This window comes from Danio rerio, chromosome 6, assembly GCF_049306965.1.
Source record: "Danio rerio strain Tuebingen ecotype United States chromosome 6, GRCz12tu, whole genome shotgun sequence".
In the NCBI taxonomy this organism is placed as follows: Eukaryota; Metazoa; Chordata; class Actinopteri; order Cypriniformes; family Danionidae; genus Danio; species Danio rerio.
In genome coordinates, this window is record NC_133181.1 from 54,874,449 (window position 1) to 54,888,868 (window position 14,420).

General features: G+C 36.1%; 1 protein-coding gene and 1 long non-coding RNA gene across 7 annotated transcripts in view; one reads left to right on the top strand and one right to left on the bottom strand.

Annotated features, from left to right (window-relative positions):
- The window catches only part of rims4 (regulating synaptic membrane exocytosis 4), a 74,543-nt gene extending 64,020 nt beyond the window's left edge, over positions 1–10,523 (bottom strand). The window contains exon 1 of the mRNA XM_694455.10: positions 9,900–10,523. Within this exon, the coding sequence (XP_699547.4) occupies positions 9,900–9,996 (97 nt within the window). The 5' untranslated portion in view covers positions 9,997–10,523. The remainder of the gene's footprint in view (positions 1–9,899) is intronic.
- LOC141386368 (uncharacterized) overlaps positions 1–14,420 on the top strand; it is a 171,845-nt gene that overhangs the window by 107,113 nt on the left and 50,312 nt on the right. The window lies entirely within an intron of this gene.

Here is a 14,420-nt window from a genome sequence, read left to right on the forward strand (position 1 = left end):
ATTCTATTTTTCTAGGAACAGCATCACTATACGAAAAAAATGAATGCAGCTTCCAGTTCATGTGGACTTTAAATATAAATATCACCATCATTGGTTTCTTTTTTTAATCCAAACAAATACCACCATGCTGATAATCAGTATCACCATTTAATCTCACATGCTCTGTCTCACACACACTTACACACACACACACTGTACATGTCTGTGGACCAGTATCAATCATCCTGACCTCCTTCTATCTTCTCTTCTGTCCTTGATTCACTACGCTCTTATGCAACAGCCAATGTGCGCCTGCCGCCATATGACATCTTGCGTGCGCGTGTTTGTTTGCGAGTTATTTCGAGCAGTGGCATCAATGCAGGACCTGTCAGTGTAGGAGGGTTAATAAGCCTCGAGACTTCAGAGCGTGCGCTTTTCTTTGCCACAGATTTGAGCATGGGGGGAGAGCGAGACATGTTGTGCTTTGGGATTCTTGGTGCACTCGGCATCAAACAGTGCTAACAGCAAACAGGATCTGAAAGATGAAGTCTGAATGCGCCAAGACAAGCACTGGGTCTGAGGCTCCGGGCCCTGCGTGTGAGCGTGGCTGGGGAGCCGAGTGTGTTATATAGGTGTTGAACCCCCATGTGCGGCTGTTAGATTAAATCTGAACACAGAATGAGGAGAAAAGCAGCGGGTGGAGAATGGAGTCTGAGCAGAGGAAATTTGAATTGCTGGAAAATAAATATGGTGGGATTCTTTCTGATTGATCATACTAATGCAAAATAGTTGTTTTAATTTTATTTATTTAACAGATTTTTGAGGTCTGATGCACAAGCAAGTGGATTCCATTTGTCTTTTCCAGCTATTCAAATTAAGCAGAGGAAATTTGAATTGCTGCATAAGAATAAGGGTTGAGTTCTTTCGGATTGATCATACTGCATTTGTTTGTGCTTCATACCTCAAAAGTGTGTTAAAATAAATAAGAAGAGGCAATTTGAATTGCTGGAAAGGAATTATGGCGAATTCTTTTCGATTGATTATACTGATTAGGGGTGTCAAAATCAACTGTTTCTTTGATGCACTGCGATGTAGATGTGAACAATGTGGTATCGTTTCAGTAATAATCATAACCTGTTATTATGAACTGACGTCCTTTATCACGTGTGTTATAGACCGCAAGTAATTAAAACACTTAAACTATAAAGCATTTTATATACAACAGTTCTATTTTTGTTTGCAAAGTTCATTTTTATTTCACAACTTAATTTTCCCTATGCAACTCTTTATTTTAGTTAGCAAAATTAGTTTTATATTGTATATTTAAATTAATTTTAACTGCATTTTTTTGTTTGTTTTTGTTTTTTGAGATTTGCATTTATTTATTTATTTTTGCTTTTATCTTTGCAAAACTTTCTTTTATTTTGCATGTATATATGGCCCTAGATTGACTCCATAGATGCCTGTATATTTCTTAATGTTTATTTTATTATCATTTATTTGAAGTACATCAACTGAATTAAATAAGAAATATTTCTAGATTAAATAGAAACTTCATTTTTTAGATTTCATTATTTAATTTAACATTAATATCAAGTAACGGCACTCTTCTGCGTTGTGTTGTGCCAATAGTTTGGACATCATGTTTGAGTCTGATATACATACAGTAAGCAGGAGAAAAGCTGGTTGTAAACTGAGTCTAGCCGAGGAAATTTGAATTGTTGGAAAAGAATTATGGCAAAATTCTTTCTAATTGATTATACTGATTAGGGATGTCAAAATTAACTGTTTCTTTGATGCACTGCGATGTAGGATTTTACAACTTGGTATCGATTCAGTAATAATCATAACCTGTTATTATGAACTGACATCCTTTATCACGTGTGTTATATGGTGGTAGCTTAATATGGTGAGGGAGGAGACCAATAGTAATTAAAAAGCTAAAACTAATGCATTTTATATAAAACAGTTATTTTTTTGTTTGCAAAGTTAATTTTATATTTAAATTAATTTTAACTGCGTTTTTTTTTTTTGAGATTTGCATTTATTTATTTATACATATTTGCTTTTATCTTTGCAAAACTTTCTTTTATTTTGCATGTATATATGGCCCTAGATTGACTCCATAGATGCCTGTATATTTCTTAAGGTTTATTTTGTTATCATTTATTTGTAGTACATCAACTGAATTAAATAAGAAATATATTTATCATTTTTTGATTAATCATTTTTTAGTTTTCTTTATTTAATTTAACATTAATATCAAGTAACGGCACTCTTCTGCATTGTGTAGTGCCAATAGTTTAGACATTATATTTGAGTCTGATATACATACAGTGAGCAGGAGAAAAGCAGCAGTTCGAGAATTGATTCCAGCCGAGGAAATTTAAATTGCTGAAAGTAGTATGGCGGGATTCTTTCTGATTGATTTTAATTTTATTTTTAAACAGATTTTTAAAGGTCTGAAACACACAAGTGCAGGATGATCAATCTGAAATGATTCAACCATTTTTTCCCAGCAATTCAAATTAAGTTAACCACACTCTCTCAGAAATAAAGGTATGTAAGCTGTCACTGGGGTGGTACCTTTTCAAAAAGTGCACATTTGTACTTAACGGGTCCATACTGGTACCTCATAAGTATATATTAGTACCTAAAAGTTTTTAGAGAAATGTATTTGTGCTTTTTATGTACCCTTGAGGTATCAATATGGACCTTGTAGGTGCAAATTTGCACCTTTTGAAAAGGTACCACCCCAATGACAGCTTGCGTACCTTTATTTCTGAGAGTGAACTAATGCAAAATAGAGCTTTTTTATTTGATGTTTTTAACAGTTTTTGAGGTCTGAAGCACAAACAAGTGCAGTATGTTCAATTATAAAGTATATATTTGAGTCTAGTATATATAATGAAAGAACAAAGATGAGAACACAGCTGTCCTGTTAAAAAGTGAATTGTAATCAGTGACTTATTATTTAAAAGATCTGTTAGCCTACAGTCGCAGAGCTGTACTTTCACATATCTGCTTCAGAGGAAACATCATGTTTTTCTATTGAAGTCTCACCAATGAGCCTGAGCCTACCACAAAATATCAGATCTGCTGCAGGTCTTTGAGACGTGAATAAAACACAACCTAAAGACCTGAACATTCAGCACTTCTCTTCAGAAACAGACTGACAAAGACATCATTAACTCCCCTCGTTCTTCTGACTAATGGATCTGTCCGAAATGCATTAATATCATGAGGGAGTTCATTCTTTATTTTTTCAGCCAGATAATTTTGCTTCTGTATTTGCGGTCAGAAATGTCCCGGGGGTTTGAGCAGTGAGTAATGGGTGTTATTACGAAATCACAGGCGAGTTCATTTATTACTGCAATTTGTTCAGCCCTTTTCTCCTTCTTCTGCAGACAATCTTTAAGTCTGTCTTCATGTTAAACAGTTGCAAACGGCCTCTAAATACTACACCAAAGCTCCATGTCAAAAACCAAACGGCGATTCGCACAGCAGACATGCACGTTCAGTCATCACAGATTCAGCAATAGGTGTTAAACTAAAGCACTCGCGACGTGTTCGTTTGTGTCCCAGCAATTAGCATATTCATTAGTTCCATTTGCATTGATTAAGGTGATTTATGCAAGAATATATCAGCATAAAATGGAGATGTGAAAGGATGATTAGTTTAACGACAAACCAAAACTCACAAACGCAATACGATTTGATGCACATTTTTAATTACTATGCATTAGGGCTGCGCAATATTTAAAGGCTCTTTATTTTTCTGTGATAAATATTGCGATATGCATACAGTTTCACAAGATAGTTTGAAAAGGTCTATATGACGGTTTTCTGGGCAGTCTAACTGTATTCAGCTACAGCTTTTAGCTACAGCTACCTTTTCTTTCTTTGTCTTTGTCTCGTTTTCTAGTCTAAATATCTAGAAAAAGTTTTGTTTTCACCTTTAGAAGAAAGAAGTCAAAATTAAGAGTTTTTCCTTTAAACAAGCTAAATTATCTACTGGTAGAATAGAAAATAATCATGTTTTTACATTGAAATGTAGATAATTGGACTAGAAACAAGACAAATATTAAATAAATTTAAAAAATAAATACAGTAATTAAATACAATTCTGTTGCTCCTGGTTAATTTTAATTGCAATATACATTTAACGGCCATTTTATTAGGTACACCTTATTAGTATTGAGTTGGACCTTCTTTTGCCTTCATAACTGCCTTAATCCTTCGTGGCGTAGATTCAACAAGGTACTGGAAATATTCCTTAGAGATTTTGGTGCATATTGACATGATAGCATCATGCAATTGCTGCAGATTTGTCAGCTGCACATCCATGATGCCAATCTCCCGTTCTACTACATGTCTATTGGATTGATATCCGATGACTGTGGAGGCCATTTGAGTATAGTTACTCATTTTCATGTTCAAGAAACCAGTCTAAGATGATTGGTGCTTTATGACATGGTGCGTTATCCTGCTGGAGGTAGCCACAGTAGTAGGTACACTGTGGTCATAAAGAGATGGACATGGTCAGCAACAATACTCGGGTAGGCTGTGGCATTGACACAATGCTTATTTAGAACTAATGGGCCCAAAGTGTACAAAGAAAATATCAATCACACCATTACACCACCACCATCAGCCTGAACTGTTGATACAAGGCAGGATGGATCCATTCTTTCATGTTGTTGACTGCAAATTCTGACCCTACCATTCGAATGTCGCAGCAGAAATCGAGACTCATCAGATCAGGCAACGTTTTTCCAATCCTCTATTGTCTAATTTTTGTGAGCCTGTGCGAACTGTAGCCTCAGTTTCCCAAAAGATTTCCCAAAGTGTGGCACCCGGTGTGGTCTTCTGCTGCTGTAGCCCATCTGCCTCAAGGTTGGACATGTTGTGTGTTCAGAGATGCTCTTCTGCAGACCTCAGCTGTAACAAGCGGTTATTTGAGTTGCTGTTGCCTTTCTATCAGCTTGAACCAGTCTAGCCATTCGCCTCTGATCTCTAGCGTCAACAAAGTATTTGCGCCTTGAATTGTCGCTGACTGGATATTTTCTCTTTTTTGGACCATTCTCTGTAAACCCTAGAGATAGTTGTGCGTGCAATACCCAGTAGATCAGCAGTTTCTGAAATACTCAGACCAGCCCGTCAGGTAGCAACAATTATGCCACGTTCAAAGTCACTTAAATAAGATTTCTTCTCCATTCTGTTGCTCGGTTTGAACTGCAGCAGATTGTCTTGACCATGCCTAAATGCATTGAGTTGCTGCCATGTGATTGGCTGATTAGAAATTTGCGTTAACGAGCAGTTGGACAGGTATACCTAATAAAGTGACCGGCGAATGTAGTCAACATTGCATATCTTGCAATGCTGAAACTGATGTATGCTATTATCAATGCTGAAACGATAAAAAGATTGTGCAGCCTTACCATCCATGAGATGTTTATCATAGATGCATATGTGCATGATACTTTGAGCTAAACCTGAAAGGGCTATGATGATGCATTGTGTGTGTGTGTGTGTGTGTTGTACACGTTAAACAAAGATGATCACTAGCTAGGCAGAATCTTTTCTTCTCAATACTAGTCTCTCTCCTGCAGAGTAGTCTGTAATCAGGCCAAGGGTAAAGAGAGTGTGTGTGTGAGTGTGGGTGGGTGTGTGTGTGGATGTCTCGGATAGACGTAGCGGTGTAAAAGGTTTTTTGGGTGAGTGGACAGTGAAAAAAAGGAAACGAGGCTGATCAGGAAAGGAGGAGAGCACACCGGGACGGAGAAGAAGAGATTTATAGCATGCCTAGACTAAAAGCACTTGGGAAATTATGCAAAATTGCTGCTTAAAAACACTCAGCAAGTAGCACGCCGGAGAAGTCTGAATTTTTCTAATGAGCGCTAAATGAACGCCATGATGTCTGCTTGATGGATGTGAGACAGACATTAACCTGCAATCAGACTTTGTTTGAAATGAGCAACAGCCGTACCTGGAGGAAAATCACAGCTATATTAGCATTTGAATGTCAACGCTGTGATTAAATGGCTTCATTAATAAAAAAACGTCTGTCTGATTAGAATGCCGGCTGAAGCAAGCGTTTCGTGCATGCATGTGTTCATCGTAAGGATCGGTTGTTTTAGCCTTTCCAATTACAGATATGGATTTTTATTGCAACTATGTTTTTGTTTCTTGCATATGCAAAATATTGGTTGAGGATGAGCCCAACCTGTGTATCCCAACTACAAATGCATGTGTTTGACCTCAATGCGGAAGTGCGCTCGTTTTTGCGATTGCTTTACAACTTCTCATTCAGTCGCCTATGAGAGAAATGACTAGGAATAATAAACGTCAAAAAACAGTCAAACTACTTGCTCTACAAACAAGTGTGTTCATGACTATACAGACAAAGTAGAATCAAATAATAAGAAAACATCAGTTTGCAACATCAAGCAGCAAAGCGAGCTGTTTCTAACAAATGAATGCAAGTGAATAAGACAGGAAGTCTCCTGCCAAATAGATTCAAATGGCTGCGCCCGCTCGTATGCAGAGGATAAGGTGAATACAGTTGGGGCTTGCAGAAACTTCTTGGTCCAATCAAATTCTGCAATAAGGATCTCAATTTGTCTCAAAACCATTGGATGTTATCTAGGATATCAAAGTCAAAGACATACAAGTTGTCAGTAAGAAGATATTTGTAGCATAAATCAGTACACCTCATTTTGAAAGTTAATATTTTTATCCATTTCTAAGTGAATATAGACCATATATTTTGGTGCAATTAAATAAAACTTTTTATATAACTCAGTTATATTCATTAAAATAAGAGTTTGCACACTTTGCATCTTTAGGAATAAAACAATTAACACATTTAAATTAAGAATGAGGTGTTGCAAATAATATTTTAAACAAAATTTGATATTTTTTATGGTTCTCTTGATTTTTTTTGTCTATTAAAATTTTGACGTATTAATTTCATTTAACATATTCATTCATTTGTGTGGACTGTGATCTTATTTGCTTAGATTTGTTCTGGTTTTAGCTTTGGTATTTAGTAATGTTGATGCATAATTATCTTATTGTATAGCTTCCTATAGAAAGTATTCATTTAAATGAGACCTGTAAGGCGTGCACTCGTTTATTCTGGCCACTGTGGCTACAGTTAAAGCCAGAATTATTAGCCCCCCTGAACAGTAAGCCCTCTGCTTATTTTTTCCCTAATTTTTGTTTAACGGAGGGAAGATTTGTTCAACACATTTCTAAACATAACAGTTTTATTAAACCATCTCTAATAACTCATTTATTTTATCTTTGCCATGATGACAGTAAATAATATTTGACCTGATATTTTTCAAGACACTTCTATACAGCTTAAAGGGACATTTAAAGGCTTAACTAGGGTAATTAGGTTAACTAGGCAGGTTAGGGTAATTAGGCAAGTTATTCAATAATGATGGTTTGTTCTGTAGACTGTTAAAAAAGATTACAGCTTAAAGGGGTTAATAATTTAGACCTTAAAATGGTTTAAAAAAAATTAAAACTGCTTTTATTCTAGCCGAAATAAAATATTTAAGACTTTCTCCGGAAAAAAAAAAAGATTATCAGACATACTGTGAACATTCTCTTGCTCTGTTAAAAAAAGAAAAAAAAATCAAAGGGGGGCTGATAATTCTGACTTCAACTGTATTTGCTAACCACAAAATCATTGATACATTATATGACCTTATTTGTTTTGCTCAACAGATTACATTTTGAAAGCAAGAGCGTTATTGTCCACGCAGTAAAAGTCAGTGAGCACCAGTGTTGTTTTGGACCACATTTAAACCATCTTCAAAAATATTAGACAGGTTCAAAACGACATGAAAATAAGAAAATGAGGGCAGTATTAGCATTTTTGTGTGAATTGTTAAGAATATTTATAAAAAAATTTCAAATCGGTCTCTAGTTCATATACAAGTGTTTTCATATGTTTTACTTCTCATGGCTGTGCTTAGGGGGTCAATCTTCATTCATTTTCTTTTCAGCTTAGTCCCTTTACTAATCAGGGGTCATCACAGCAGAATGAACCGCCAACTTTTCTAGCATATGTTTAACGCAGGAAAACATCTACACACACACACACACACACACACTACATACATTATTCAATTCACCTGAAACACATGTCTTTGGACTGTGGGGGAAACCGGAGCACATGGAGGAAAACCACGCGAACACGGGGAGAACATGCAAACTCCACACAGAAATGCCAACTGACCCAGCCGAGGCTCAGAACAGCGACCTGCTTGCTGTGAGGCGATCATTCTACCCACTGCGCCACCAAGACGCCCGGGGTGAATCTTAATGCTTTATTTTTTTTAAAAACACGTTTCTATAAGAATCACTTTTTTCTCTTTTAAATAGTTGCATTCTTCTCAGAGCGGATTGTGAAAATATGCCTTAAAACTGAGAAAGATTTAAAACCAGAACCTTTTGGCATCGAGCCACACTGAAAAAAATTATGAATTGGATTTACTTATTTTTTTTAAGGCAAGTGATTGCAAACTATTTATATGAGCTCAATTTAAACAAACACTTTAAGTTAAACATTACTAAATTTTATTTGTTTGTTTAAATTCAGCACATATGAATTGTTTGCAAACCTTTAAAAAAATAGAGTAAATGCAATTATTGTTTTTTTTAGTGCATGAGCTTGAATCACAAATCAAAACTTGTTACAGTTAAACCACAAAAACCAAAAACAAATCTCAACCATACCTTCTTGTAAAAAAAGCAACCGCGTTGTTCGGACTCATATATAGTTGAAGTCAGAAATATTAGCCCTCCTGTATAGTTTTTCCCCAATTTCTGTTGAACATATAGATTATTTTTTCAACACATTTCTAAACATAATAATTTTAATAGCTAATGTCTAATAACTGATTTGTTTGATCTTTGCCATGATGATAGTACATAACATTTTACTATATTTCACTTCTATACAGCTTAAAGGGACATTTAAAGACTTAACTAGGTTAACTAGGCAGGTTAGAGTAATTAGGCAAATGATTGTATAAGGGTGATTTGCTCTGTAGACTATCAAAAGAAAAATACGGCTTAAGAGGGCTAAAAATATTGCGTTTAACCCTGCCCGCTCTACCGCTTGACCATGTTTTTGCTGTTTTAAATAATGATTCTTAAAGTCATTTACAGATTGACTGTTTTAAATAATGGTTTACACACAAAGCATTGTTGTTTTGCAAAAAAAAAAAAAAAAGTATAATAATCTTACAAACATCCTGTTGCACTACTATACTTGATTTTGGTATTATTTAAAAAAAATAAAATTTCAAGCAAACATGTTAAACGAGAATGTGAAATATTTTATGGCGTACTTGAAAAAAAGTGATTTAGTATTCACAAATGTTTTGATTGTTTGTTTTAATAAATTGGTCTTACATTTTCAGATTTTCACAGGATACTGTATGTATTACTTCTGTTACTTTTACTATAAACCGACATATCAACCATTTGGTAGAGGCTGATATTTTGATATTAATAATTGTTGACAAAGCAATTGCATTGAATGTGTTTACTAGCAACATTAGGATTAATTCAATCCAAAAAAAAAAAAATCATGGTGGGTTAGTTAAAGGGTTAACTGGGTTAATTAGGCAATTTTCATTGTATAACAATGGTTTGTTCTTTATACAATCGAAAAATGTGTAAAATTATTGGCCTTAAAATGCATAAAAAAATAACAAATGCTTTTATTCTAGCCAAAATAAAACCAAAAAAAAAAACTTTCTCAAGAAGAAAAAATATTGTCGGAAATACTGTGGAAAAAATTCCTTGCCAACATAATTTGGGAAATATTTGAAAATAAAATCGCAGGAGGGCTAATAATTTTGACTTCATTGACTTCAATTTTGATGTCCACTCACCTCCATCGTCCTCATCGAAGGAGTTCATGCAGGGGAAGTAGATGGCCAGGGCCTCGAAGGACGCTGATAAGCTGAGGCGACTCTGGGATCTCTCCATATAAAGGCCCGGCGTTGGTGCCGGCGCCGTGTCCGCCGGCTTGGGCAGGCGCGCCTGGGCATTCTTCACGCGGAGCACAGCACGCGGCGTTTTGGCTAACTTTTGCCGGCCCCTTCGCCAGCCACGGAAAAGAGAGAAAAACAAATGCCAAAGCACCCTCGTAAGTCCCCGTGGACCAGTTTTGGGCTCAACAATCCTTTCACGGTATGATGATGATGATGATGGTGTCCAGAGTTCTTGCAAAGTCCTTATTTTGTTTCTTCTCAAGCTGGATGGAGTCTCATCTCATCTGCTTCAGAAAACATGATCTGTTGCTTTTTTCCCACTGTCTGGCTGATCCCTGATGAATGGATGGACGGATAGCATATAACGCCGTGTGTCTGTTTCTGTGTGTGTGAGAAGGGGATGGGGAAATGGAGAGAGAGGAGGAGAGATGGGAATAAAAGGAAGACAGACGGAGAGAGAGAGAAAGAGACAGAGAGACGGGAAGAGAAACGCTTACTATTCCAGCAGTCTGAGGCTGATTCACTTCATTCAGCGCTGAGCTCTTTGTGGAGACAAAAAGGGGGAGGAGAGATACAGGAGCTGTTGCTGGGATTCAGGATGCTGACCAATCAGAGGCTGGATGTCAAGATGTGGGTGTGGTCACCGTCTACAGGCACAATAGCTGTGAATATCTTTCATCCGTTCACAGACATCGACTGTCTCGCTCGCACACGCTGCCTCTCTCTCTCTCTCTATCTCTCTCTGTGAATTGGGGAAGTGTAAATCTTGAAACCTTTGGAAGATGCTAGATTTCTTGACTTGTTTGAATCCAATGTTTTTACCTTATTTTTTAAAGGGTAATTTATAAACATTCTCCAGAAAATGCAACAGTTGGTTACAGTATATGTTGAGAAATTTCTATAGAATTCTGTTGTTAATGTAAATCTCAAAATAAATTTAATCAATTCATGATTTTTTTAGTTTTTTTCAGTTTTTTTTTTTTTAGTATTTATTTATTTATTTATTTATTTTTTTAGTTGGCAGTAATACATTGATTTATTAACAATAAGTAAAATCTATAATAATTTACTGTAAATCTTGTGCACTAATTAAATATATATATATATATATATATATGGGTCCGTTGGCATTTCTGTTTGCAAGTTGTGTGGAGTTTGCTTCCCGTGTTGACGTGGGTCTTCCGGGTGCTAAAGTTTCCCCTACAGTCCAAAGACCATAGTGTGTGTGTGTGTGTGTGTGTGTGTGTGTGTGTGTGTGTGTGTGTGTGTGTGTGTGTGTGTGTGTGTGAAAGAGTGTGTATGGGTGTTTTCCAGTGTTGGGTTGCGGATGGAGGGGCATCCGCTGCATAAAATATGTGTTGGATAAGTTGGCGGTTCATTCTGCTGTGGTGACCCCGATTAATAAAGGGACTAAGCCGATGAATGAATAAATGCTAAAGGTGCAGTAGTATGATCTGCCAAAATGCTATGCGTTAGCATAATTTCTTTGAAACACAATCCCTCCCCTGCCATCCAAAGCCACGCCTCCTAAATTCACGAATGCTCGAAGATGACAGTAGACAACCTACTGGATCATGTAAATTGCCGGTTAGAAAACGTTATAGTACTTTATTATACTGCAATTCTGAACGAAAAACTGTATTATATCTATAGCACGTTTTGAGTAGTGTAGCAAGTAAAACTTGCCATAATGTGCAATATTTTATGCATGCAAGGATCGCTGGTCTCACTCTCTCCTGCGCTTTGCCCTAAAGCGACTACTGTGTGCTTAGTGGTTGGCCGGCGAGGTGCTGGAATTACACTCATTTCTAAGCCATACTTACATGTTATTTCAGACCGAATATTCAGAGTAGCATGGTAAACAATATAGGGAGCGCGTCACAGGTCATTTTTCCAAACTGAACCAATGTAAATATATAAAGCCAACTTCAGCTCAATAAAGCAGGCAAGGTGGAATAGCGCTATTCACTGATGTTTTGTTGTTAAACTGAAAAAAAAAATCTACATTATCGATGCTGTAAAAGGTCCCTTATGAAATTAAAAACTAGTCACATCAAGCTTTCACCGGAAGATTTCAGTGGCTGAACAACAGTTCTGTGCATTTAACCCATTCTACATCAGCTTTGCGTGACTAAAATAGTTTTAAATATAACATTATCTGTCTAAATAAAATACTTCAGTCATCGTGTCGTCCTTCCTAGAGCATGCAAAAGTAACTCAATACTGATTAAGGATTTTAAAAAGTTTTTATTCAGCATTTGTTTTACCGCTGTGACTCTGGTGTGCACATGAAAGCGGTCCACAAGTATGTATAAATCAAAATCAAATCAAATCACTTTTTGTAGTGCAAATAGTGCAAATACAACGTCAATGTGAAATTGACAGCGATATGTACAATAAATCGGTGTCCACATAGTTGTAGGCAGTGTAGTTTCAAGTATGAATTGGCTAAAGTGCAGTGCATGCTACAAAAATAGTGGATCTGCGTGAACGGATGCGCAGATGTATAAATCTACATTTCGTCACCTTAGAATGATAAGTTTCTATCTGACATCTTTGTCAAAATTTTGTTATTGACATATTTTTATTAAATGACAACTTATTTACATTTTGGGATGTTTTTTTTTAATAAGTTTATAACATTTTAGCACATTTTTTATTTAAAAACAAATCTTACGCACATCCTGTTGCTTTATGGAATGCAAAAACTTTAAAGCTCAATATCTCAAAATCATTCAGAACTCAGACAGAACCCTATAATCCCAAAGTGACGATTTGTTGACAGACAGTTTGGGCTACTTATCATATTTATTAAATGTCAGCTTGACATTTTTTAATCGGATGAACATTTTTTAGTCTTATAAGGCATAAGACTAAAAAATGTTCATCCAATTAAAAAATGCTGAGCCGACATACAAACACATTTAGATCTTTTACTTTAAACAATTTACTGAAATGTGAAGAGACTTTCAACCAGGTAGACCAGCTTTTCAAACAACAACACAATCACCTACTCCACCTTTAAATAAACTATTTTAACATCCTTTTTTAGCTTAAATGTATATTAGATGGAAAATGTAAAAAGATAATAATAATAATGAATTTTGCCATAGCAATTAAAACAAGCTTAATGTAAAACACTAACTTAACTAAAACAAAAATACATGAAAGCTAAAAAGAAGTATAATGGTAAACTCTGCAACAAAATCCATTCGCTCATTTTCTTTTTAGCTTCTTTTCAGCCCCTTTTATTTATTAAACAGGGGTCGCCACAGTGGAATGAATTGCCAACTTATCCAGCACATGTTTTATGCGGATGCCATTCCAGCCTCAACCCAACATTGAGAAACACCATACAGTCATACACTACGGCCAATTTAGCTTATTCAATTGACCTGTAGCGCATGTGTTTGGACTGTGGGGGAATCCGGAACACCCTGAAGAAACCAACGCCATCAAGGGGAGAACATGCAACAAAATGATGAAAGCTATCACATAAACAGTACATAAATATTCTTTTGAATAAATGAAGCTGTACTTTTTGTCTAAACTGTCCTTTTGAGTTGGAACTCTTTTTCTAGGTGGATGAGTGTGATGTTTTACTTTATCTCCCTTTCTTATATCCCCGATGCACTGATATCATGTGAATCTGCTGTTTGCCTTTAAAAACTGATCAAACAGTATCAACAAATAAGCTTATTGCATTCAATTTAAACATGGTATATATGGGTGGCTTGACGTACAAGTAAATAGCAATAAAATTACAGCAAGTCAACCACATATCTTAGTAAATAATCTTTGATGGGTAATTTAAATGCAGCCATTGGGCAACGCCTTTGGGCTTCAAGCTGTATTTACCCTCAATATTCTTTACGAATTTTAATAAAAGAATGACACTGCTAGTCGAGAACAGCCATCTTCTGTTAAAATAACACTGTGGGTCTGGCTGGAGAGGCTGAGGCTAAGACTGTGTGTGTGTGTGTGTGTGTGTGTGTGTGTGTGTGTGTGTGTGTGTGTGTGTGTGTGTGTGTGTGTGTGTGTGTGTGTGTGTGTGTGTGTGTCTGAAAGGGCTGAAAATGTCACCTGTGCCACCTCAATGAACAATCACAACTCTACTGCAAATAACAAACGCAGGAGCATCACTCATAGTTATGAACGCCTCATAACCGATGCTGACAATCTCGGCCTCTTCTCAAAGTGCATCCTGTCAGTTTTTGTATAGATTTAGTCTTTGTGTGTGGTTTAGCGTCATCAAGTTTCATAAGACTGAATGGTTGACCCTCGTCTTTATTGAATGCTAGTTCTGCCAATGTTACCTGAAAACTAACAACATTTGTTTGTTTTTTGTTTTAATGTTTGAATTAATGCACATAGTAATGTGGTTGCTAAGGTGTTCTAATTGTTTCCTGCCAAGTTACT